Consider the following 25,920-nt stretch of genomic DNA (forward strand, 5'->3'; position numbering starts at 1 on the left):
GCAGGCAAAGTCCACTATCTGCAGATATGGGAGGAATCATGGTTCAATGAGGTCGTTCAAGCAGGGGGATATGTACGATCACTGCATTTATAATAAACGCATTGAGCGGAACTCGAACTGACATTATGTAACATTATGTAATATAAAATCAATCATACTAAAACGATATAATTTATTTTTGAAAAATAATATCCTAACCCTCAATGCCAACACACTGAAGTCAACTTTGACGGCTTATGACACCGGTCAATCATCCAGTATGATTTGCTCATTCATTCCTTAAAGTTAGCGCATTAAAAATTAAAATGTAAACCTACACTGCAACTTGCCACTGAATTAAGGATCTGGACGCACAGTGTCCCGTGACAGCGACAGTTATCACTGTATTTCCTATCTACGTTTGGCAATAGTCGATTTATGTATTCCCTGTTCAAGCTCAGTTGGGTAAATTGTTATTTAAAGTGGATTGGTATGCACTGAATAAACTCACATTGCTGCACGAACGCGTAGAATAGTTCATGCCAGATACTGCAGGGCACTCGTGAGTTTGTCGCTTTATTCCACTACCTGGTTTTTGCCTTTTCGACCAATCAGAGCTTCACATTGGTTATCGTCACTCAGTCGAACCAACCAACTTCGGATTCCCTCCCACAAGGTTGGACCATGGATGCAAGTGCGGCTAGTCATAGCAAGATAGAACCCCATCCATCCCTCCACGGTAGGACATTATCAACTGCCGGCTGGATGCTGTGTTGCGATCACCGTTGTAAAAAAAGCAATCCTCCTTCGACCTCTCATTTCCATCCACAGAATTTTCTTATCTTAGCAACACATTGTGCTGACTATAGACAAAGCTTAATTAGCTATCATAGACTTTCATATCTGGCACAAACAAACAATTCTCCAAGGTTTGCATGCTTTATGTATTGCGGAGCAAACAACCTGCCGTTTGGCTCCCTTAGTGGACAATTGGAGGTCTTTTCGTGCAAATTGTGACAGAACCAAATGTATACACAAATTCAGACAAATGTATTAATGAGCATTAATCGTTTGGTAAAAAAAAATGGCATTTTTATTAATTTTACAATTGGACAATGTCAATCTACATCGTGACAGGACAACAAGTGTAGAGAACAGGACACTGCAGGGACAAAACAAACCAATTCCACATTAGTTACCTTCCATACAATGTCTTAATAAATCACTAGCTACAACTTTCCATCTCTGGTTATTCAAAAGCATTTCCACCTCCTCCTTCCTTCCCCCCCCCCCCCCCAAAAGAAAGATGACTTAATATACAACGAAATTGTCGGTCAGCCCTGAATCGTACACAAGTGTAAAACTACACTCACTGTAGGAGTCCCAAAGATGTGCACCCCTCCCCCGCACTCCAACACCTCCAAACTGAAAGCATTTGAGGATTCCCACATTGATTTAAAAAACAAAAAACATAAAATATTTCACAAAATGATCAAAATATCAAAACAAAACTGTAGCTTACATTCTGTGCGATGCGCCGAGTATTACAAAGGTTACAACTCAGCTGTGAGTGACATCAATAAAGATGACCATAGCGCACACACACACACACACACACATCAATTTACTCTCAAGACAAACATGTACACAACGCAGAACCTCATCCAAAAATAAAGATGTTTAACTTTTCTTTTAGGAAGCAGTATTAATATCAGAAATAGCTGAAAAGAAGTTACTGTACGAGTTAATGGGCTACACCTAAAAATGCTGGATGTTTTTTTTTTTTATATAAACGCACAGGAATGTTGGACCTACTTTAAGTTAAAAAATACAAAAAAGAAACCCATATTTTGAGTGGGATTTGTTGAAGAGGGACGTGGAGGGGTGTGTGTATATGTATGCGTTTGTGTGTTTTCGGGTTTGGGTGTGTGTGTTTGGGGGGGGGGGGGGGGGGGGGGGTTCTTCTTCACTCAGCGTCTCATGGGCCTACAGGAAGTGACCAGAGTACTGCTTCACACTGAAATACAAAGCAAGACATTAAGAAATAAATACTTAGAAGGGACAAGTTACTCAAACAAAGTTCATTCTGAGGATTTTGGGGAAATAAAAAAGCGACAACAAAAAAAGTCAGGGGAGGGACAGAGCAAAGGGAGGTGTAGTGTTAATCCTGGCATCAAAGAAGAAACCGTGCACCGGGATAGGACAGGGAGAAAGAAGGAGGGGAGGCAGGGTTAGTTACCAAGGCAACACTACACTGCTACTTAAAGAGTGCTACAGCAGTTAGCATCAGGCTAAGCTAAACAGCAGCAACACGCAGTGTATACAATACATGCTTATTGGTTGCCAAGGGAGACAGAAGAGGAGGTGCCTGTGCCATTTGGCAGACTGTGATTTGTTGTCGGTTCATCTAACTAAAAACAACAAAATCACTAGTCTTCCACACAGCAGCAGCCAGGGGAAGAATCAATCCATTCCCTGCTTCACAGTGAAACGGCTTGGATGGCTGAGGCATTCTGCTTGTTGCCTTCTACAAATTCATTGAGTCATACAAATAGACCCGTTGGAAACATGCATTTCATTGATGGTTGGTTTGCGCGTCAAACCTTCCAGAGCCATTTCATGAAAGAGGAAGGTTTTGTGCAAGTGGCAGGTTGCATGAAGAGAAAAGGAAGGGGTTAGTGAATAGAAGAGACAGCTGGCAGCTAATACATCACCCAACAATAATCCATTCATATATACATTCAGTCAAATGCATTGATGTGTGAATATCCAAAGAGCCAATTCACATAGTTGTTTTGATCATTTATCTGTTAACGGTTTGCTTAACTACAAAACAGTTTGCATTAAGGATCAGCCATATTTTAAATCAACAAAATTCTAAAAGAACGAATTTAGAAGATTTATATGACACCACCTATTGAATTTTAATGGATTACAATAGAATTTCTTAGGGCTGCAACTAACAATTATTTTCAAAGTTGATTATTCCAAGAATTTTTTTTATTATCATTGAGTCCATAAAATGTTGTAAATAATAGCAAATGCCATCACAAGCTCAAAGTGATTCATTTTATCTGACAAGCAGCCAAGAAAAACTAAACCTAATCCTTTAAAAATTATCCATGTACCAAATTCAACTGCAAAATTAAGCAGCAATCTGTTATTTGTGCTTCAAAAATCAATACAATGATTAAATCAATGACAAATATCAAATGACCCATTTTCTGGGGACTAACTAAGCTATAAATGGCCTATGTTGCAGCACTAGATGTCCTTGAAAGACGGATACCAGTCGCCTCATTGTATTTACCAAACAGTGGTCTAGGCGTCGGCACTTGCCTGTTCTGCAGCAGGTACTGGGCGTTCTGGATCTGGTCCTGGGTGCCGCTGATGGTAATAATGCGGTCCTCAGAGCCCTCCAGGGGCTCGTCGATCTTGATCGAGGCCCCGGACTCGTGGCGGATCTGCTTGATTCGCTGGCCTGCTTTACCAATGATTGAGCCCGCCATCTACATGAAGGTCAGGGTGGTGGAACAGAAGGAGGGACAGGACTCCTGTCAGTAGCCACAACCGAGGGCACGTTTTGATACAATTTCCGTGAGGGAAAAGACTGCATAAAAACACAATTTCCTCGCCTGATCACTAGACGGTAATGAAAAGGTGAGTTACGTGATGAACGGCAGGGCGCTCTCGATAATACATTAAAATCATTATGAGCCAATTAAGCAGAGACGAGGCCAACGACTAAATGTTCTTCGTAGCAGACTGACGAATGACGTTGACGCACACATGGCACCGCAGAGGGTTTCGCCCAGACCGCTTGAGTTTAATTAGCAGCTCGTTAAAAATTAGCGAGCGGTGGCGTTGGGGGGTACACCTTGTCGCATACTCACATCTTTCGGGATGGTCACCTGGGTGGTGATGACGGGGCCCCCCATGTCGTTGTACGAGCCCCGACCGCCTGAGGACAAGAAGACATGGAGTCAGAGAACAGGGTGATATGGGGAAATAAATTAAATACATTCATATCGCATTGTTTGTACACACGGGGGCGGAAATGGCCCCAGTATGAGGGAATAGCAGCGTGGCAGCTCACCTGATGGGTAGTTATCCCAGGAGGAGCTGTTATCTGCCAGAGAGAGAGAGAGAGGAGGGAGGAGCATTAGCAAACCGATTGACAGATCAACAAGCCATGTCAAAACATCCTTTAAATAGCAAAAAGCTGCCAGGTTTTTGCAATATTGAGCCATAGACATTATCAATGACACTTGTGCATCAAAAGCCTTTGGTATAAAACTGTTGAAAGAAGCCTGAAATGTCCACTTGAATAAACAGGGTTGGGGGGGAAGCAATGGCTTTCCTGTACAACATAGAGAAAAATGCCTATTGATTCATTCTTTTTTTTATAACTTACCTTCACCTTCCTATTGAAGATCAAGCCAATTAGGCAACATGAAAGCCATTTGTTTTAATTCCAATGTGCTGCATGAGTGTAGCACACATTAGTGTCCAACAAACACCTCGCCCACAGTAGATTAAGAGGCTACGCTTAATACACTACGCTAGCACACAGCCACACCAGCACCGTAGAAAATGCCATTTCCTTACAATTCCAGCACAAAAGACAAAACCAGTGCCTACTCACCATATCCACCACCTCCCTGTTGGAAAAGAAAAAGAAAGACAGATTTAGCAAAGGGTTCTGCATATTACCGACGGAGGCTTAAATGAGAGATGGACAAATGCAATGAGGATGCAGCAGCTTCGTCCATGGAATAGACTCAACTGAAAGCCACCCAAATTTCATCCCTGAGCCAGGCTCCTCCTTCCCTTACTCGCCCCCCTCCTCTCTCCCTTCCTTGCATCTCCAACAGCCCCCACTTCCCCCTGCTATTCAGCTGCTGCTCTGTCACCAGGGCAACAGGCGATTCAGAAATGCTGTTGCCGAGCAACGCTTGGCAGTATCCTACCAGCTCGAACAGAGCTAGATGGAGAGAAACCTTCCAGTCTGTCAACAAAGCGTTATTATTGCCTAGCAACCAGCCAGGGCCACCGTTCATACCCCCCACATCCTCCCTCCGCTACCCGAAAAAAATGGGCTGTGAAAGTACATGGTAAAGTACATGCCAATTATGTGTGATTATTATGGGTTCTGCTGTGATTACGGTCATTTGGTTGGATGGCTCACGCATGGCAAGCATGAACTGGCATGCTCATTCTTGCATGCAAGTATGTATGTATGTATGTGTGTATGCATGCACTTATTCAGGAATACATGCATGCTTGGGTGTTTGTGGGAACAACTGCCCAGCTGCCCTAATATTGCCGTGCCAGGTCATTAAACAATCTTAATCACTGCCATTGTCTGGTAAGGAGACCAATCAGCAGGCTAGCCTGATGATGCCATCATCCAATAGGATACCAGAGAGAGCTGCATGCACTTTTTCCAAGGGTCACTAACCATGTTATCGCCATAGCGATCCGGTCTGCCTCTTCTGTCGCTGCTGATGAAGATGGTGAGGGACAGAGAGAAGGGGGGGATGGGAGTAAGGAGAGTGAGAGGAGAAGAAGTGGTTAGACTTAAATGGTTCACATTGTTCGCTTAGAAATTTCAAGGTTTAGGTCAGAGTACACATACATACAAACGTGCACACACACACACACGCGCACACGCGCACACGCACACGCACGCTGGGCACGATTACAGTATAAACACATTTTGTGCCAGCCAGCCACCCGCCCACACAGTAACAGGAACAGCTCTGACAGTGCTATGGTGAGAGGAGTGACAGCTGGCGATGAGGATGGACCCCCCATCCTATAACCCAAACAAAATGAAGGGGGAAAAATGGGAAGGGAAATTGTAGGAGCTGATCCGATGCCCTCGCAAGACTAACAAACATACGTGTAACCGTCATGTTTGACAATAGACTTCTTTCACTTGTTGATTACGCTTAATACAGTTGGACAATGGCAGCCATTTTGCCGTGAGCCTTCAGATTTATTGAAAAAAGGCAAAATGTTACTATTTATTAAAGCTTCAGTCCATGCCAAATGCTACAGTTTATCATTTATAGTCCAATGTATATAACCCACTGAATATCCTGATCATTGCAACCTCCACACAGGTGATATTAGCAATCAATCGTGGCATTCAAATCGTTGGCTGGTATTTTGAGTAAAAACTAAATATATTTGTGACACAAAACAACAAGAACATGGCCCCACCAGGGCAGTGGATCACAAGTAGTCACAGAAGCACTATTAAACTCACCTGGAAATTAGAGGCCTCTGCATATGACTCCTAAACGAGAGGGAAAGAGGCTGTATAAATAAGTGTTCTACACATGAGAAAGGAGGCAATATTGCTGACAAGTCGAGCTCCCTTGGGAATGACTACAGAAGAGGATGGGTTCAAGCAAACAGCCTTTCACGGGCTAGGCACACGCAACACACACACACACACACACACAAACACAGATAGCGCAAGGGTTTTATTGATGGGGGAAATGGTGTATAAAAAGGAGTTAATTCATGTCTACAAACTATGAAGGGTGGCAGACAACAAGCACATCAGAGAAACGGATAATGCAGGCTGGTAAAAGGGGCGTAAAAAAAGGGATACAGAGACATTTCAGAGTTGGTCATCTGTCAAATCAATTACCAACTTAAGGCTATGATCTTCAATACATGGTCTTTTTATTTTTTTCCAACCAAGGGTTAGAGGCTAACAGACACCACCTTATCTAGTTGTGACAGATACCAAGGCTATAGAGGCAAATATCACTAATGAAATAATTCAAATTCAAAATGTCAATCTATCCCTTGGGGATGAGTTGGGTGGGGTAGGGGGTGGAGGGGACTAAGGAACCTAGCAGGAGAGCAGGGGTCTTGGGGGGGGGGGGGGGGGCCGGGACTTACTTTGACCTGTCCTCAGAGCCGCGGTACTCATAGTAACGGTCATCTCTGTGGGCACGGTTGAGATGGAAAGACACGCACATACGTACATAAGCACAGACACACAGATACAGATATAAAAAGGTGCACATACACTTCATGGGAATGGGATTACAATGAGATTTTGCGTGCTCTGCAAAAGGCAACGACAAATTCTCTTTTTTGATTTGTGTGTCGCATGGCAATGGTTACATTAAGTTGGATGCTCGTGATCTATAGAATGACAAACCAAGATCATCACCCAGATTGTGGTGCAGTACTCAAAAGCCCAATGACCACAGGGTGAAAAGTAAATGGGGCAGGGGTTATCAGGTATGTAGGTGTATTCAATTGTATTTGAATAACAAATGATGGCCTTTATATAGCGTACGGTACCATGTAGGGACGCATTGATGTAGGCAGATTCAATTTATTAATGTTGGTTTAGCCGATCTGATACTGATCACCGATTTTTACAGTGAAACACTATTTTTTATCAAACCTTACTTGCCTATTTAAATAGGCAAGTAAGTTTTACAAACCCTGTGGGTTCCCAAATAAAACAAGTACAAATGTGGTGCCACGTATTTGTACTGATTCTGCAGCAGTGGTCGCCGAAGACGTTAAAGAAGTTGGCGATAGCCTCTGGCAATGTTTATTTTTCTCCGGCCCTTGCAACTGTTAATGTACTGCAGCATTAACTCTTTCATCATGGTTATTAATTTCATTATGGAGTTTTGAAAACGTGGAAACAAGTAGATGAATGTATTATATGGACGAATGTATTGAACCAAAATTACGCATTCAAAAGGAAGCATACAGCTTTTTATAGATTCTTCAAGCCTGCCTTTGCCAGAACTTGTAAATTAGAACGAGAAACTGTAGTCGGTGCCACGAGTCTTCAGAAAATCTGTTCCCATGGAGTGCTGTAACAGCCTCCCTCACGAGTCACTGACTGGGGTTCAGACTAGATAGCAGCGCCGTTATAACTTCTAGCTTTCAACAAACCCTTGTTTTTGCTTCACATTGTAGAAACTATGTTGACATGCTGGATCAGCACTAAAGTTAGATTTTTGTGTGATTAATTACCTATTTTTTTTGAGCGAACCTACAAAACACACTTACAGGCTGGTATTGTAAAGCCTGTTCAGTGAGATGCAGCCTGTTAAATGCATCCAATAACCGACATGTTGAGATAGTTTATCGGCTCCTAACGAAAGGTGGCCGATTGATCAGTACATCACGATGTAAATGACCCCACACATACATATACACGTGTTCAAAAGAATAAGCTAGCGTATGAAACAGTTTCAAAACATCACATCAGTTCTGGGCAAACCATGGCGGGTGCAAACATCTTACCCTCCTCTGTGTGGGGGTCCAAGGGGCATGTTGCGTCCACGGCCGCCTCCTCGGCCTCCCCTAGCGGAGTGGGAGGGAGGGGGGGGGCCCCTTCGGGGGCTCATCTCGTCGTAATCTCGGCGGGCGGGGGGCATGGGGCCACGTCCTCCCCTGCCGGAGGGCATGCGGTCGAAGCCACGTTCACCACCGCCCCTACCCCCACGCATGGGGAAGCCCCCCATGGGCCTGCGGCTGCCCCCCCTCTCCTCAAACATCATAGTGAAGCCGCCGTAGTCGTACGTCTCGTCGTAGAAGTTGGGGTCATAAGGCTGGGCACGCCCCTTGATGGGAGCCTGGCGAACAACGACAAGGTAAGACACGGAACTGGAAGAGGCAACTGAACCATTTGAGAGTAGGAATCACTACCAAAATGAATTGAAATGAAAACATTTGCATGGATTCATAGGCTGCATCCTTTATCACCTTAGTTTTCAGCATTACATTTTGTATACAAAAGTGACATAGGTATTCTAGGGGTGTCCATCTCTCCTTTATAGGACGATCCGATACGCATCGCGATACATGTGCTACAATACGATTCAGGGACGATACATTTTGATATGGGACGAATCGATTCAATGTTCTAACGATCCGGTGCGATTTGATGAGATATGAATCAATCTGACAGACAGTTAATATTTGTTTAATGTTAACACATTAATTTTTTATTCATTTAAATAAGCCATATATAAAAGAGACATTGCCTACTTTCAAATATATATGGTGTAGGGACCATGGAATCTTGGAAGAAAAAAATGGAAGACCAATTTATAAATTTAGAACTACATCACATTTCTATTTATTTGTGGAGACAAATAAATATTTATTTATTTAAATATTTATTTATAGACCTGATCGCTGTCCTTCACAATTTATAAAAATAGCGAAGCTTTTTGTCAATATTCCCCTCCTTATAAGACCCAAAGGACTTCCACACGTTTGATGTCAGATACGCTGTTGCATTGATCATTTCACAGTTTTCGGACACATGGCTGTAATTCACACACCCACAACTCCGGTTGTTCCCAGCTCTCGTGCCGTAGGGCGCACGCGGAGACATACACAAACACACACGCGGATCCGCCCGCTTCCTTAAGTAACATTTCCGGATGCGTATGTAAACTGAATAAATTTAGTTGACTGTCTGGATATCAGGCTGAAGCTTCACTCAACCGATTTGCAACATTTAAAATCAGTGCATCGACAGATTCTTGGTGATTTTAAATCGATTCAGGGGCCCACGTCTCGATGTAGTCCCATCCGTCAGTGCGTTTACATGCAGGGTCATTATCGGATAAAGAAACGAATAAGACAGGACTTTTAAAAACGCATGTACACCTTTACCCGATCTACTTTGGACAGAAATCGGTATGTGAACGGAGAAGCGAAATCGGATAAGAGCCCCTAGATAACTCGATCATAGTCCGGTTTCTACCTGCATGTAAACCTGCAACGTTTCGGATATCGAATTTCGTGTTCTGCGCATGCTCGAGATCTTGCGGCCGGGGGACGTGAGCCGGAAGAAGGAGGGGACGGTAGTCGTGTTGTTGACACCATAGAGAAATAAACAATTCTCATTTCTTTATAACTACAAAAATATCTTTACGTTTATGGTTGTCGCCGTCGGAAAACGAGAAACGGCGATTTATTTAAAACGGGGGACGCAGAAGATGGAGCAAGCCGGTATCATGCCATTGCCCCCTATAAGTAGTGTATCATCATCAACATGCATTCAGTACACACTACGCTTCGACTTCACCCAAGGCTGAATTAAAAGTACATGTTTTCCTTAACGTTGGTCATCAACGAGTTTGTAAAGTAGTAACTTCAGGCACATCTGTCCAAATAAACGTTTTTTTCGTCTAACGTGTATACGATCTTTATTCATTCATTGCGCCGTGACCGAACTGACAGGGATATTCTGATTCCATGAACCTCAAAGACTGCGTCGGGTTCTCAGACTCTCCGGTACTTCCACAACAAAGAGTAGTAATCGGGGGTTATCTCGGCCATGGTGGAGAAGGCATTGGGGGAAAAGGAATTTTGGCTTTGACTCTCTGAAGTCCTGATTGAAACCCTACATGGAGAAAAAGGGAATTGTTGCCGTATGCGGGACAGCTGTCAGTTCACTTCGGATCCATGTCATTTCTCTGATGCTCTATTGTTACGACCTCTCGGTCGCATGCAGACTCCTCTGGCTGGACTCCTCCCGCTGCTCCGCCGCCAGAGGAGTCCGCATACGTAGGAACAATGGAGTGTTGGAGAAATGACATGGACCGAAATGAACTGACAGCCGTCTACTGAAAACATCTTTCTCGAATGCCACCTGTGTTTGTTGTTGCTGGGACGTAGAGGTCAACCGGAAGTGGCTCTATAACCACTTGTTGAAAGGGCTACAGCGCCACCTAGGGTAGTGGATTCAGCCATGCTCCGGCCATTATTCGATTCTCTTAAGGGCCATGTACGTTCGGATAATTGACACGGTCCGTTCGAGTAGCAAAAATCGGAAAAAGGTTTAATCCGATCTCGCTGTCCCATGTAAACGCACTGTGTTAATCCAACCGGTTACCGATTCGTATCGGGGAATCGTTACACCCCTAATGTATTCCTTCATTTTCCGTTTCACATATATGAGCTGTAACTACTACTCACTTCAGCGATGAGCTCCAGCATGGTCTTGATACACTCAACCACCCTCTCCGATTTGCCTCCAACCAGCACCACCCTGTCTGTTGACTGAGGGCAACACTCCTGGAAGAGCTTGATACTGGTCTGGGTATTCTAGAGAGACATAAGCACGGGTCAACATGAGCATTAACAGAACTGATATGACAACCAATATCAAACTTTTGTGCCTCCAGAAACCTTTTGTAAACTGACAAATTATTAATAAAAAAAAGGGTACCTTTTTTAAAGGACACTTACATTTTATGGCCCATTCTTGAACCATTATATTTGACATACTTAAACTGCAATAGAATTAGCTAGATGAAACTATAGACAGCCAAATTCCCTAAGCAGTATTTAACTACAAAAGAGAAACATCCTTGGAACAGAATGATTGCAAACATTACAAGCCTACGCATCTGTGGTGGCGGTCAGGTGCATTATATGTTTTATAATGCACCTTACGAGTAAGGTGCATTATAAAACATTACATTCCAGGCATTTTCCTTAAGTGCTTTGATTGCCTGAGACCAGACTGGGTTCCACATACCTCTCGGAGCTCTTTGATCTTTGCTCCCTTTACCCCGATGATTGAGCCAGCCAGACTCTGGTGAATCAACAGTCGAAGCTCACAGTCGAAGTCCATGCCATTGTACTGCTGGTACTAGGAGGAAAATATTTATCAGCGCATTGTATTAAGGTAAACTTGGCCGGATCAGGGCACCAGACCCGAGGAGGGATCCAATTAAAGGCCAAACCGAGTTGAGCACCACCCCTCTGGCCCCTCCTCACTACTTCAGGCGCACCGTTGAGGAGGGGAACCGGAAGGCTCAACGGAGGACTATTACACGGTATTCAAGCTTGCACACAATGTGTTCCGCCAAGGGGAATAAAGAGAAGAGAAAAACATTTTCCCTACCTCCTCCAGCGTGGGGATGATCTTAAGCAGGATTTCGCCAACTGTCTCGATGTCTGCACTGATACTCAGGATGCTACACGTTGTGTCCACCAACAAACATCCAGGCGGCGCAGCAGTGGAGCCGGCAGGGGGGGGGAAGAGGAGGAGGACCAGACAGGTGATGTCACCAAGGGGGAGAAGGAAGGTACTTTAGAACAGGGTATTCACAACATCCCGTCAGCAGAGTGCTAGCCACAGAACAGACCACAACATTTACATTGCACTTCTTCCCCAACTCATCACTGATAGTAATGTCAGCGAGAATATCCTATTTACCCTAAGTCGTTGAGGCCCCATACCAACAACAATCCACCCAAAAAATAATTGTCTTCTCGGTAGGAGAAGATGTTCAAAGAAGAAAAAACATAAATCCAAAAAAAGTGATTAACAGCATGCTAGTGAGCAGAGATGGGGAATCAAACATCATAAAGAAAAAAATAAGAGCCGCTAAAGATACTACACAAATAATTACAATTTGTGGCTGCAGACTTTTTATTTTTTAGCAGATTTACCAGCAAACATCAATTTTTTAAGTTTTTAAACAGGTCTGATCGGTTGCTAAAGCTTCACACGGACTAGAATTGTGAAGGTTATCTGCATCCACATTGATTAATAAAAATAAACTAAAACGACTCCAGAAATCAATGAAAAATAAATATCCAGACAAAAGAAAATGTAAGTGCGGTCTATGGATAGAAAAAGATAAACGGCCAAGAAATAAAGTATTAAGCTTTTATGCAACAGAGGTTGAGATGGACCACCACTGGATTGGGGAGGCAGGCAGCTGGGAGAAATGTAAAAAAAAAAATCAAAAAAAAATCACAGGACAATGGCGAGGTGAGAGAGCGCACAAGAGATGGGGACACCGTCATCGACTCCAATGACCAAGCTTAGGTGAAAGCGTAAAGGATAGGAAAAACAGACAACACTGTAAACCTGGCCTTATGCACACACGCTGGATGGGCAGTCTCAGGCTAACAAAACAATGACCGTCACCAGAAACATATGGAATGAGGCAAAACAGAAATAAAATACTTGTTTAAGTTATATTTTTTGATAATCACCGGGAAACCAATTTTCAGAAATGAGAGGGAGGAACGCAGTCAATAAGACAAAACATCCATGAAAATATCAAAAACAGACATGTTGGAAACACAGGGACCTTGTGTAGCGTGCTAGCAGATTCTGGGAAACCCTTAAAAACACTTTCATATGGCTGAATTTGGACGGAACTTCCGCATGGAGGTAATATTTAAGATTTTGACTTGGCTTTCACTGGGTCGAGTTTGAGTTGGACATACGGCATTTTTTTTTTTTTTCACGCTACAATACTGTGAGAAAAGGTAGATTAAAATACAGTGACTTGACAGAGGCAGGATGACTATTATTTATCTGTTCTTGTTGATTGTCCTGTATACAGGCAGTGAGAGGGAGGAGCTTTGGGACATACCGCTCAGGCCCACTGCTGTCTGGGACTGACACACTGGCATTGTACTGGGCGTGGAATGGGCAGGGGCCAGGGCCATTCGAGCACACAGATGTCAATCAAGTAAGGCGCCCATTTAGGGACAGGGCACGATAATGGGCGGGGCCAACCAGGGTGTCAGGTGGGCGGGCGCAGGAGGGGCCATCCAGAACATGGGCAACAGAGGAGGAAGTGGGCAAAAAGTCAACAGTAAAATAAAAAACAAGGAAGAGGGAAGAGGGAGGGGGGGGGGGGGGGGGGGGAGAGGAATACATTTTAATATACAGGCTCTAAACTGGTCAAATGTGACTTCATTTTTTTCTTTTTTCTCTCAGAGATTTGTTTGGCAAAGAGAGAAGAGAAGGTGACATTAGAAAAATGGGTAATGGTATATTGAGAGATTCAGAGGGATAAAATGTTTGGGGGTGGGAGGGGGGGGCAGAGAAGAGGGACAATGAGAGAGCAACAGTAATTGAACAGAGGGAACAGGGAATGGGTAAGTGGAGAGAGGAGAAAAAGAGGTCATGACAATAAATGAATTGAGTATTGGGCAGGTTACTTAAACATTTCTCATTGAATGAAAAGGTATTTGGCGCTAGAAGTGACCTCATCTGCACTGAGCCAATTCTAGAAGTTAAAACTCAATTAGCGTGGCTTGAGCTGGGATCTAAATTTTTAATTGATTTGAAAACAACTTGTGTCAAGGAAAAGCAATTGAACAAGTGCGCTTTGGGCAAGTGAAGCAAAGAAAATAAAGAAAATGTATCCACATCAATATTACAACTATAAAAAAAAAAGGTTTCCAACAGCCATTTACTACACATGAAAGGCCAGAAAATCTCGCAGATAGTCAGTATAGCTATAACGAGAAATTATGGTTCCAAAAAGATCTTATGTGGTAGTTGTTGGCAGAATGCACAATTTGGTTAAGGATAGAATACATGTTTAGAATAGGTGTACTCACGTCTGTTCGTAAAGCTTTGATGTTTTTACCACCCTTCCCAATCACCGCTCCTGCATTCTAAAGTCAAATGGTGAAGATAAAGTTAGAAATCAATAGAAAACCCTGAAATCCAACATCAACAAGGGACGGGCAATTTCTGGACACAAAATTATATAGTAAGAGAAAAACTATAACGATTCGTCAAAGGAAATTTCAAGTATTCTTTCAAAATTGACTTTTTCCACCAATACGGCTCTATTTGAACAATAAATAGGTATGCCATGTGAAAGACATGAAGGATGCTTGAAAAAGTGCACATAGTTTACTTTGCTCTGCAGGAGGATACGAAGCTCCACCATTTCGTCTGAGTTCCTGGAGCGCTTGAATGATTTTTGGTCCTCTGCGTCCTCAGCTGGGCGCTTACCTAAAAGATCATTTGATTAAAACGAATTTAACCCAATGAACTGGAGAAATGTATACTATATCCAGCAATTAGTCATTCACAATGAATTACTATGTATCCAATGCAGTGTTATTATTGCATATTTTAAGTAACGTGCAAAAAGGATTGTTTAACATTTGGCAATGGAAATCTACACTGTTGCCTTATTTATCAAGACAAAAAAGAAATGAGAAAATACACACCATCGTAAAATATATACTATTCTTACAAGATTCAAGTATCCATTATTAACAAACATTACCATTCCTCTCCAAGATCAAACTAAATCTTTTTTTTTTTTTTTTTTAAGTTTTGCTTGAAACAACAGCTTAGAAGGATGACATCGACATATGCATTGTAATATTGATATTAAGAGATAGTATACCGTTTGTCTCTGTGTTGCTGAATGAGGTCTCTTCTTGTTGTTCAATTTCTGTCTCCATTGTCGGCTGGCCACAAGTGGGATTGGATCGGCACCTCGGTCCGGGGAAGAGGCGGCGACGGGAGAAGAGAAGCAAGAAACCGGGCTTGCAGATCTGTGGCGGTTGGTCGTCATTGTAGAGAGGAAGAAGGTTCGACAAATTACAGCAGTGTATTTAAGAGCCGTTTTAAAAAGGGGAGGAGAGGAGGGGTTGATTATGAGAGACTGTTAAGAATGCTGGCACTCACCGATATTTATTGTGAAGACCAGGTTGTGACGATGGGCGTAACAGAATAGGCTAGAACCAACCAGCGGCTGCAACCTGTGGACAGAGGGAGAACATGACGAGATATCAGAAAGAATCGACGATCGGCACACATTTCTTTGTCATTGTTGCATTTGCATCGTTGCACACCAACAGCGCTATTGTAATGGCCATTTCGTTCACCAGTCCTATGCACAACTAACAAAACACAGTACTATTGTATGCAACAACAAATACAACATTCACAATAACACCGAAAACTGGGCGACGAAGGCCAGAAGCGTAACCATTGCCTCCATGTTTAACGATAAGCGCTAGGAATAGGCTAATGCAGAGCGAGGATGGACATTAAGCTATAACAGCAATTAAATTAAACTGAGATTAGACACATAGTTATCTTTATTTAAACTACGTGCTTAGAGTATACGTGTAACCTAATGACGCTTAATAGCTAGCATAAAAACCAAGATAACCAACGTTAGCGTCCAAAATGGCATGCAGGATCTCCGTCGAAATGATCTGAGAATGTAGCGTTACTCCAATTGCAGTCTTTATCGATGCTAAATATTTAGCTGAAATACAACAATTGTCGAAGTCACTTTATCACTAACAATTTCGACTCATTAACGCTAGAAATTACTTACTCGAATATCAGTAAACCGTGAACCACAAAGAGGCCTAGATAGGACAGAGAGTGCCTATAGTATCGCCATATTGCGTGGTAGCCATTAAGTCCAAGGGTCCGAACGTACGGTGGGCGGTACCCCTGTACCGCTTCCAACCAATCAGTACTGGTAGTAATGGGAGAGGTACCGCCCAGTGTACGTTCGGAACCTTGGCTCTGGGATCTACCATGTTGGAACCGATGTGCTAAAGAAAATGAAGCTAGTCGAGTTAGCTTCCACGCTAAATATAGCAGCAAACAAAACCATTTGCCGAGCTGTGAGCAATATGAGGAAACCGCGATATTACGCGATCTTATATTAAATAAACCGGGGAGAGTGCGTGCAACATACGTGTAAAATAATAACATGAATATTATATTTCTATTTGGAAACACGAACCTGCGATGCAACACTTCGCTTCTTCCTTCCCTTCCTTCTCTTACGTTACCCAAAGCGGAAATGGCTCTATGTCCTCCCACAATCGAGTGTTTATTGGTGCAAACGGCTCGCTGTCTTTTCTCAGACGAGCGTTGATTAGTGCAACTCACGTCAATCAAACATCTTACCAGTACCGTTGGCCAGAGCATGAGACCACCAGACTTTTAGAAATGCTTGCTTTTGCACAAGGTTAGTTAAAGCGTTGTTATCGTATCCTCGAAGATGTCACATTATTAAGATTAAACTCCAAAGATAGCCTGTATGCAAATAGTTATAGTAGCCCTGTTTACAATTCGCATGTTTATTTGCTTGAACGAACGTCAACTTTGGCGCCTTGGCTGGTCTCCAGCAACACTAAACGCGCCAACAAAATATATGTCAGATGTTCAGACACATCTGTTTTTCAAGGGACAATAGTTTGCATACAAATAAATAATGTAAACTAAGTGATGCCGACAAAGTAAGAACTGGTTAGCGTAGCTGGTCGGTTTCTGAAGGTTGACTGAATCAGTTTTGCGTTCAATAGAGAAACATTTCACTTTCCTCAGTTAACTACCATCTCAGGATCTAACCCAAGTTCACATGTAACATAATTTACCAGGAATATTGTGTCTAACCTTTTATTTATAGGGACCAAATATGGCTTCCAAAGGGCAGATGGCAACAACATAAAGAAAGATTGTATCTTGCTGGATCAGTAGTAGTTAGCCAACGCTAGAAGAAGAAGATGCCTCCAGGGACCCTGGCAGTGGTGAATGCCACTATGGCCTGGCTCCAGTCTTCTTTGCATATCCATGTGCCCTTCGCCTGGTTGGAGACCTGCGTGGAGTGGGTTCAGGAGGAGGGAGGAGGGGGCCACCTCACACAACAGCAGATAAACCAACAGGTAAGTAAGGGTACATCTGCTTTCAGTTTACAACCGTAAATAATAAATAAACACCATTTGGACGCCACAATCCATAAATAATTGTGTCATGGGCATGCAAGTGGATGAGAGCAAGACACATTGTTATAAAACGAGTGTGTTTCCAGGTATTAGACCAGTGGCTGTTGGGAGATCTGAGGGACCTCGGCCATCCTGTCCTCCCGGGTGATCTGTCTGGGGCCCAAAAGACTGAGCTCACAGGCACGTTTTGTGTTCAGGTATGTCTTGCGTCTGTAATGTATGCTCTAATATTGTATCTATATACCCACAATATATGTCCACCGGGATATATGTACATGCATCCGTTAGCCAAGAGAACTGATCGTTAACATTGTACGGGAAGATATTGACAAACTATATTGAAATGTGCTTCTGGTGCTCCCCAAACTACCAAAATACGTATTATTTACTCACAATCCCCTACTTCAAGTGTCTCTGTATATTGATCACAAAACATTTTTGCATAATAAGCAATATGCAGAGTGCACCCTATAACCCCAATGTCTTTTCCACTCTCCTAGATGGACTCGCTTCTCGACATCAGCCAGCCAGCTTACGGCCAGCTGCAAAAATTGAGAGGCAAGGACTGCACCAATGAGGAGGTGAATTCTGTAACCCAGGCAACCCAGAGACCATGGGAGGCCAGGCCAACCCGCATGCTGCTCCTACAGGTTAGCACGCCAGCGTTGGGGTGCAACATGGCCCTTTTAAAGCACTGAAAGATAAAGCATAATGCAACATTAATGTTCCCAAATATATGAATGATAAAAATATGAATTGTTAAAGGAAAGAAATGGTCTTGGTAAAACAAACTAAATGATACACTAAAAGCAATTATTGGTATTTTATGTATGCAAATAAATAGCAAGGTTAAGCTTTGTTTTTTGTTAACAAAAGGATTCTAGAAATGTTGGGATGTACTAAACGATAGAGTTAATATAAAACCAAGGATCTGTCTCTCTGCACTTTTTTTCACATCAAGTGGTGCACTTTTGTTGCTAAGAAACATTTCCAGGAAAAGTGTGCTTTTAGTCGGCCTACTTTAGCATTTTCCCCCCTGTGTTAATGCATTAAATAGCCACTTTATAAAGCATCCACAGTCTGTGTAAATATAATTGTAAAATAACTACCTCTGCCCTCACAGCAGGTGTTAAGATGGAAAAGGAAGTAGAGATTTGGAGACGCCTATATCCAATGGCACTGTGCCAAAGAAACATTTATGGATTTCTGCAAGGGATAGAGTCTCTTCACAATACTTAGGCGGTCGATTTTAGAGTCAAGTAGATTTAGCTTTCACCTGGCGCAAAAGGTTATTTTCTGGTAAAGGGTTATATTAATGTACACAATGTGTGTACAATTTAACAAATGCTACACACCCACAGTGTTTAATTTAGTTTTACAAATCTCTCACACAAACTTTTAGGTTCTTTAAAATTGTTATGGAATTCTTCACAAATGTTGTTGAACTGTAGATGCGTCAAGACAGAATCTGATTTCACATTCGGGTATAGCTCCAATCTCAAGGCACATTCGGTTGCTTGGAAACCATCGTGAGCACATGAGACGGAAGTAGCCATTTTCACTTCACCATATCTTGATCCAACATATAGCGAAACCGAATAATCATCACTCATATGTGTGCCAATTTAATGGTAACATGTATTGGAAACATCATAGGCCTAATACCGATTGATCATTAATTGGTTATTTCCATTAAAGACTTGGAAACTTTCCAAGATGGGTTTTTCATGATGGGGCCATCCAAGATGTGTAATAGGTGAAGAGCACAAATCAAGTTATCTTCCTAAAATTCCAAAAAATAAAACACAGATCGAGTAACTTTATTTGGAGGCAGATTCATGTTTGCCTCATGGTTTCATAGAAAAGATAACTAACTGTAAGGATTCCTCATTAGGATGGACTCCGTTAACCAACACAAAAGGAAAGCGCTTACTTTTGTTGGTCTGTTTTTGAGCACCATTAGAAGTGTACTGCTCATAAACAATATGAGCAGGACGGGAAAAATGTTGTTTTTTAGTTGTTTTGGTTGTTTGGATATATTTGCAGGAAAAGTACAAAAATACCCTAAAAGAAATCCCAGCATATGTATTCTATTTTTCCCCCAACTGCTCGCACCTAAAGGTTAAACGTGCTGTGTCCCTCTATCCGGCAGTCTTTAATTTGGGCTGAACTGTGTGTGGTCCACTGGGCAGGTGACAGATGGGGTGCAGAACCTGGAGGCAATGGAGTATCAGCCCATCTCTGCTCTCAACACCTCTCTCAGGTGAGGGCCGCATCAGTTAGGTTGTTTGACTTCCAGCTGACAGGTTGTGGGGTACTTAAATTAATTGTGTTTATATCTTGAATATAACTGTGGCCATTCCATCAAATCATCTTAAATGGGACATATTATGAAAACACTTTTCCTGGGATTTGGGGTGTTGTTTTGGGTCTCTGGTGCTCCAACAAGCATACAAACTTTGAAAAAAGTCAGTAAAGTGAGATATGCATTTCTGAAAGTACCCCGCCTACAGTTACCAAACGAGTGAGACAGTTTCGGTGCCCCCTCCTACGTAGGAAGGGGGAACATTTGAATATTACTTAGTTTTCTTGTTGGGCGAACACCATAATAGTCCCCTTTAAAAAAAAAAGATCTCCCCTAAATCCCATTGTGACAAGAAATCACAAATCAACGATTGCTACTTTTACATCCAGCTAGCATTGACCCCGTAATGCTTGTTGGATGGAGAAAAGAAGAGTACCACCTTGTGGTGCTGACGGTCCCCTGTCTCTACCCTAGGCCCGGTGTGAAGCTCCAGCTCCAGGGCCAGATGGTGTGTCGGCTTGGGGTCCTTCTGCTGGGGCCGCAGAACGTCAAGGTCCTCGGAGGCGAGGTGGAGGACTTGGTGGACCGGAACAACCAGGTAGGCTCGGCCCCTTCTCTTTATAAAGGGCTTCCCTCCTCCACCCCTGCTGGCTTTCTTCAACCAAGGGGTCCATTGTAACTGGAATGCGCAGCCTCTCCTGTGGAATCAGCGCAGGAAAGAAGCCCTTTTGTCTTTTTTTTTCTTTTTCTCCATCGGGTCTAAAAAAATGATTATACCCGATGATAATGACGGCATTCGTGTCCACCACCAGTCAACTGTCCCATTTGATAATGTGATTTATAATGTGATCAGGATAAATGGCATTGCCTGTTAAGATATAATTAGTTTGATTCAAACCAGGGCAGGGTACTCTGCGGAGCTCTGGGTCTGCCTGCGGAGGAGCAACCTCCTGGAGGAGCTGAAGAGGAGAACGCACCTGCACTGCAGGAAGGTGATTTACCAGGAGCAACACAATGTATAATGATGAGGTGGAGATTGAGGGTAAAAAGGTCGAAATTTCCCACCTATGAAATGTGTTAGAGAGTGATGATTGTGAAATCAACTCAAGGAAACTACCCGTCACAGCTTGCCATATAGAAAGAAAGGGTAGCAATTGCCTGCATTTCATGTACCTGTAACTCGTAATCTAGCAAGATTGTTAAAACCTTCCAGTACTATTATGCTTAGCATAATAAATATGATAAAAAAAAAAAAAAACGATTTTCAGTGTTGCCGTCATAAATGTGTAAGTTAAAATTAAAGTTACACAACGTGAGGCTTTCCTCGTCTCCCAGAGTTTTCAATAATACAGTCCCCCTCCTTTCAATTGTACAGCCTGGCTCATTTAAACGGTGTGTAACTGAACTGTGCGTCTGTGTCTCTTTTTGGTGTCATTAGCGAACCATGAAATGGAGGACCTGGACCCGGATGACCAGGAGCTGTTGGCCAGTCTGGAGGCCCAGGAGGAGCTGGACAGGGCTCAGGCCACAGCGATTAGGGACAGCGGCTACGGGACAGGCTCCTCTATCACCACCCAGGCCCACCCTCCATTTTCCAGGTAGGTAATGGCGGGAGGGAATTAGCCCAGAATGGAGCCTGTTATTAACGTCCTGCCTGGACTGAATGGTACCTCACCGGCCCTCAAGCTTTCCTTTTGAGTTGGGGGATAATTCAATGTTACTTTCGCCATTATCAGTGGGGTAAAATTGAGACTAACGTTTATATAAGTGATCATATTGTGATACTCTTGAGTTCAGACTTTTTTTTATAATATAATGAATGTTATATCAAAATGTATTATTTGAATAGCATCATTCTTAAACAGTTTCAACATGCAAATAAAGCATGTGGATCAATAAATAAAGAAAATGCAATGGCTTGAATAAGACGAGAGGACAGAGGTGGCGAGAGCATCAGTCAATATGAGCAAATAAATTATGAGCTGATCTAAAAAATAATAGTCTCACAACATAAGGTGTATACTATTTATATTAACATGTTCCCATCCCATTTAATTTCTATAACTCGGTGTCTGATCATCGTCATATACTGTTATACATTATATTCATTTAATTTAATTCAATTCTTTTTTTTTTGACCAGTTAATGAAGGAAACTACCGGTAATCACTTTGTTACAGTGACCGTCTGTAGAGCTTCACAGGCACTTAAATGGAGGTATATTTTCTAGGCACCCTTAACTCCAAAGCACTCAAACAATCAAAAGCCCAGTGGGAAAAGAAATGGGCTCTCAGGATGAGACATCTATATTATTCAGATTTGGCTCGTTTAGGAACACTCATCTGTTCATTATTGCATAAAAGTCTAGCTTCCGACATTTTGAATTCGGTAATGGTCATTACTAAATCGTTGGATAGCATATATGTATTTTTGGTGTTGCCATTAATATTGACACCCAATGCCATGGTGACATTACCAAAGACCCAATAGCCTGAATATAGACGCAAAACGTAGTGTTCATCAAATATTAATTTCCTCTAGTGCAGGACTGCCATCTTGAGACTGTGTCCATATATATTGTATTGAATTGTTTATAATTAAGGACTTGTTTAAACTAGGTCGGCCTCGATGCATTGATATTATTGTATTTTATATATTTTTATCAGTGATTTATTAAGAAACAATGATACGCTTTTATCCTGTGAGACACATTTACAACCACAAGCTACCTATTCTTCATATTATAGTATAATAGTATTCATATTATTTATGACTTCCAGCATCGCTTTGATAGTATCTTTGCGCATGCTTAACTGTTGTGTGCACAAGTAATATGAATTGGTTTCTTCCAGGGGCGAATATTCAACACAGTCTCATGGACGCAATCCTGTCCAAGCCAGAAGAATAGGTTTGGGTGACCAAGGAGATTCTGTCCTTTTTGACCCAACATCCTCCATAAGATCAAATCAATACGAGGAAGTACCTTTCCCTGATGAAGACTTCGACGACCTGCCGTTGGATGAGTTAGACAGCCTGGTCTATCAAGAGGGTACAAATGAACCGGCGCGTCTAAACTCCCCACGGGCTCACGATGAACCAAGAGGTGGGTCCCACAGCTCTGCTCCACCCTCCCTCAGACGGCCCCCAACCCCGGGGCCTTCTGCCTCTGGGTTGGGGTCCAGCCGTAGGGGTGCTGCCAAAAGACTGTTGGGGCCGGGGACCCCTAAACCCTCCGAGTCCTCACCGGGAATACCTGAAGAGGCCTATATCATCCCGGACGATCTGGACTTGATGGACATGGACTTGGAGTACTGCTTCCAGGAAGAGATGGACACGCCTCAGACTTCCAGAGGCCTTGGCGTTGCTGTCCTGCCGGCCGTTTCCACGCCGCACCCAGAGTCCACAGAGCGTACCCAGGGACCTGCCATGCGTTTGAAGGATATGCCCTCAACAGACCCAGTCGGTCGCAATTCGAGACCATCCTGGAACGTCGACGCCACACTAGCGCTGACCTCTCCTCCGTTCACCTACCTGAGGTTGCTGCAGGCCAAGTTCCCCGGAGCGCCACAACGCCAAGGCACCAGCGTGCGCATCAAGGCCTTCATCGTCACCCTGCTGGGCAAACTGACGAGCAGCACGGGCGCCTGGTGCGTCCGGGCCACCGTGTCGGACGGCACCGGCTACCTGGACGTGGAGCTGTCTGACGGGGTGCTCAGCGGACTGCTGGGCTTCACCGTGGCGCAGAAAGGCGCCATGAGGCGCGATCCGAGTCGCAGAGGGGAGCTGGACGCCGGCATGAGCCGGTGCAAGGAGGAGATGGTGGACATGTGCTGCGTGATGACGCTCGGGTTTGAGGAGCAGGGCAGCAAAGCGGTGGTCACCAGAATAGATCCCGTGACGGAGGAAGACCTCGGAGCCCTGGAGCAGAGGGTCCGGGGCAGGGAGAAGGTGACATGATGGACTGAAACCGGGCAGAGAAGAATCTTTCAACTGTGCTGGTAGAGCAATAACCTATTGAAACGTGTGACCCGGCCTCCGCATCTGTGATAATTGGTAACAAATCGTGACATTTACATTTTATGCAACGCATGAATAAGTAACTCATTTTTCGAGGGGACAATTTCAGGGCTCACCGATGCATCCAACAAGCGTTTAACCAATATGAAATTTGCCATGAGCAAATGAATTGGCATTGCACAGCAATGAACGTATAATGGTCCAGTTAATAAACATTAAACATAACTTCAGGCTGTCCATTCTGTACGTTTGGTGTCACTTATGCATGTGTTTTGCCAACTGGTAATTATAGGTGTTTTTATTCAAGGTAACAGTAATGGGAATCGGAAGTTCTGAATGGAGACGTGTCGAGGTGAGTGCAAAATAATTGAAAGGGGTATGAGACCACATGAGTGCCAGGGAAAGAGAAAAAGAATTGATGCGCTGATTGTTGTAATGAATTGGTGGCCTTTGCATTCACTCAATACATCTTTTGCTCCTGTTTGAAAATGATTGAATGTCCAAGGGCAGTATTGGTCTTTAATAAACTTGGCCATGAAAGAATGAGAGAATTAGACATAAAAGGAGAGACCATGGACCTCTGCTGTTCTCATTCAATGTTGATGTCATCTGTGATTTGAGAATGATGGTTTTACATTTAACCGCACCACAGAAACCATTTCCTACCAATTTGATATTTTGCCTTTATATTTTATGGTTTGTGTATGTGTGTAGACTCTGTAAACAAATAAAAAAGTATCCTTGAATCTAAAGCTTCTTGCTTTATTTCTCAAATTGTAATCCATTATGAGTTATTGAAATGTAAAAATAATAAGCATCCAACGTTTTCTCTAAAAACAACGGTTTACAACGAAGATCTACATCTGTTGTATAATGCTAAAATACGTTGCTGTCATAGGGGCAGGGTTTGTCTTTCATGTCTTCGGTGATAAAGCAATGTTTCATTATGATAATGATGAAATCCCTGGCTAAAAGACCCCATGGTGAGCCTATGTATGCACTTATATTAAATGTGCACGCAGGTGTGTGTGTGTGTGCGGGGGCCAGGCCCTGGTCACGCTCGCTCATTGCTATGCCCCTGTGTGCGCGTCCATTCAGATGGATGGTCGGAGTTCATTAAGGCCTAATCAGGTTGAGCAGTTAAATCAGGACCCTGCCTCGCATGTCGTTAGCCTGTTATGAGCTAATGAGACTGGATACGATGGGGGGGGGGGGGGGGGGGGGACCCGTTGACTAAATATGGGGTGATGGACGATGAAAAGAGTAGAGGGACTATAGAGTACCAGGAACTAGAAGCAACATACGCACATCCTTATCGTTTTTGATGGAGGGCTTGATAAGGGAGGAAATGTCTAATGGAAGGAGACATTGCTTATTACTTCATTTTTTATTACGCTTTGATGCGCTTTACTAAACAGTGTTATCCTATGTTTTATGGTGAGGGGCATTATATATATATATATATATATATATATATATATGTAAACAATTATGTAGCTTGATATATCATTTGTATAGCCAAAAGCCCTTCTGAATACAGGACATGGTCAAATGACCTTCCCCACTTCCCTTCAAAATGGGTGCAGGGTAGTTCCTGGACGCCAGTAACACGCAGGACAATAGTCTTGCTCGAACGCCGGGAAATTATTTTAGATGTCAAAGTTACCATGTAGTTACTGACAAATTATCCATTTTAGAGGAGGAATGAGGAAATGTTAAACTGCACTTATAGTTTTCAATGTTTGATGTTTGGTTCCATTTTCCCCCTGCCTTGTCTCAATCCGGCGGGGTAGTTGTAAATAAAATAAGCTTTTTTCATTACACTCTAATTTTGGATGTACCTTTCCAAATTGTACTTAGCCAGTGAGTGGTGAATGAGCCCCAGAAAGAGCGGAGGCCCATGAGGGAAAGAACATTTTGCTAATTTCTCTAATGCACATGCTATGGCTGTAGTGTACCTCTGGTCATCACAAACATTGGGGTAAAAAGTGCATGAGCAATCTCCACTAATACCAGCCTGCTGCAGCAGCAGTTGTAATTTCCTTTGCCCTATTAGAGCCATTGATGAAAAAT

The 25,920-nt window shown here is 43.0% G+C and overlaps 2 protein-coding genes across 7 annotated transcripts; one reads left to right on the forward strand and one right to left on the reverse strand.

Moving 5' to 3' along the window:
* Window positions 1-1,046: 1,046 nt before the first annotated feature.
* Window positions 1,047-16,632, reverse strand: hnrnpk (heterogeneous nuclear ribonucleoprotein K). 6 transcript variants are annotated; one of them, XM_030357691.1, is made up of 18 exons: window positions 16,542-16,632; window positions 15,461-15,534; window positions 15,177-15,327; window positions 14,676-14,773; window positions 14,371-14,427; window positions 13,392-13,435; window positions 11,903-11,975; window positions 11,534-11,647; window positions 10,969-11,097; window positions 8,278-8,609; window positions 6,901-6,945; window positions 6,254-6,283; window positions 5,441-5,480; window positions 4,625-4,640; window positions 4,076-4,108; window positions 3,873-3,940; window positions 3,319-3,488; window positions 1,047-1,996 (listed from the first exon to the last, which is right to left on the reverse strand). In XM_030357691.1, exons 3-18 carry the CDS (start codon window positions 15,232-15,234, stop codon window positions 1,966-1,968), a joined length of 1,338 nt encoding a protein of 445 aa, XP_030213551.1. In that variant the 5' UTR covers window positions 15,235-15,327; window positions 15,461-15,534; window positions 16,542-16,632; the 3' UTR covers window positions 1,047-1,965. The 6 variants fall into 6 exon arrangements, with proteins under 6 accessions (XP_030213551.1, XP_030213552.1, XP_030213549.1 ...); XM_030357692.1 differs by having other exon boundaries at window positions 5,441-5,483; window positions 11,534-11,641; window positions 16,542-16,631; XM_030357689.1 differs by having other exon boundaries at window positions 5,441-5,483; window positions 16,542-16,631.
* Window positions 16,633-16,639: 7 nt separating this feature from the next.
* On the forward strand, window positions 16,640-24,599 carry rmi1 (RMI1, RecQ mediated genome instability 1, homolog (S. cerevisiae)). Its single transcript, XM_030357687.1, has 9 exons — window positions 16,640-16,769; window positions 17,211-17,466; window positions 17,613-17,723; window positions 18,027-18,176; window positions 19,719-19,789; window positions 20,306-20,429; window positions 20,733-20,823; window positions 21,270-21,429; window positions 22,683-24,599. Exons 2-9 carry the CDS (start codon window positions 17,308-17,310, stop codon window positions 23,785-23,787), a joined length of 1,971 nt encoding a protein of 656 aa, XP_030213547.1. The 5' UTR covers window positions 16,640-16,769; window positions 17,211-17,307; the 3' UTR covers window positions 23,788-24,599.
* Window positions 24,600-25,920: the final 1,321 nt, after the last annotated feature.

The sequence above is a fragment of the Gadus morhua genome, chromosome 6, assembly GCF_902167405.1.
Source record: "Gadus morhua chromosome 6, gadMor3.0, whole genome shotgun sequence".
NCBI classification, from domain to species: Eukaryota; Metazoa; Chordata; class Actinopteri; order Gadiformes; family Gadidae; genus Gadus; species Gadus morhua.

Excerpts from the sequence above, each read along its gene's own strand:
- rmi1 (XM_030357687.1), top strand. The coding sequence starts at position 17,308 with ATGCCTCCAGGGACCCTGGCAGTGGTGAATGCCACTATGGCCTGGCTC. Across the intron at positions 19,790-20,305 it reads GCTCTCAACACCTCTCTCAG|GCCCGGTGTGAAGCTCCAGC; the intron begins GTGAGGGCCGCA and ends TCTCTACCCTAG. Across the intron at positions 20,824-21,269 it reads CGCACCTGCACTGCAGGAAG|CGAACCATGAAATGGAGGAC; the intron begins GTGATTTACCAG and ends TGGTGTCATTAG.
- hnrnpk (XM_030357689.1), bottom strand. The coding sequence starts at position 15,234 with ATGGAGACAGAAATTGAACAACAAGAAGAGACCTCATTCAGCAACACA. Across the intron at positions 11,648-11,902 it reads TCATCCCCACGCTGGAGGAG|TACCAGCAGTACAATGGCAT; the intron begins GTAGGGAAAATG and ends TTTTCCTCCTAG. Across the intron at positions 8,610-10,968 it reads TGCTGGAGCTCATCGCTGAA|GCTCCCATCAAGGGGCGTGC; the intron begins GTGAGTAGTAGT and ends GTTGTTCGCCAG.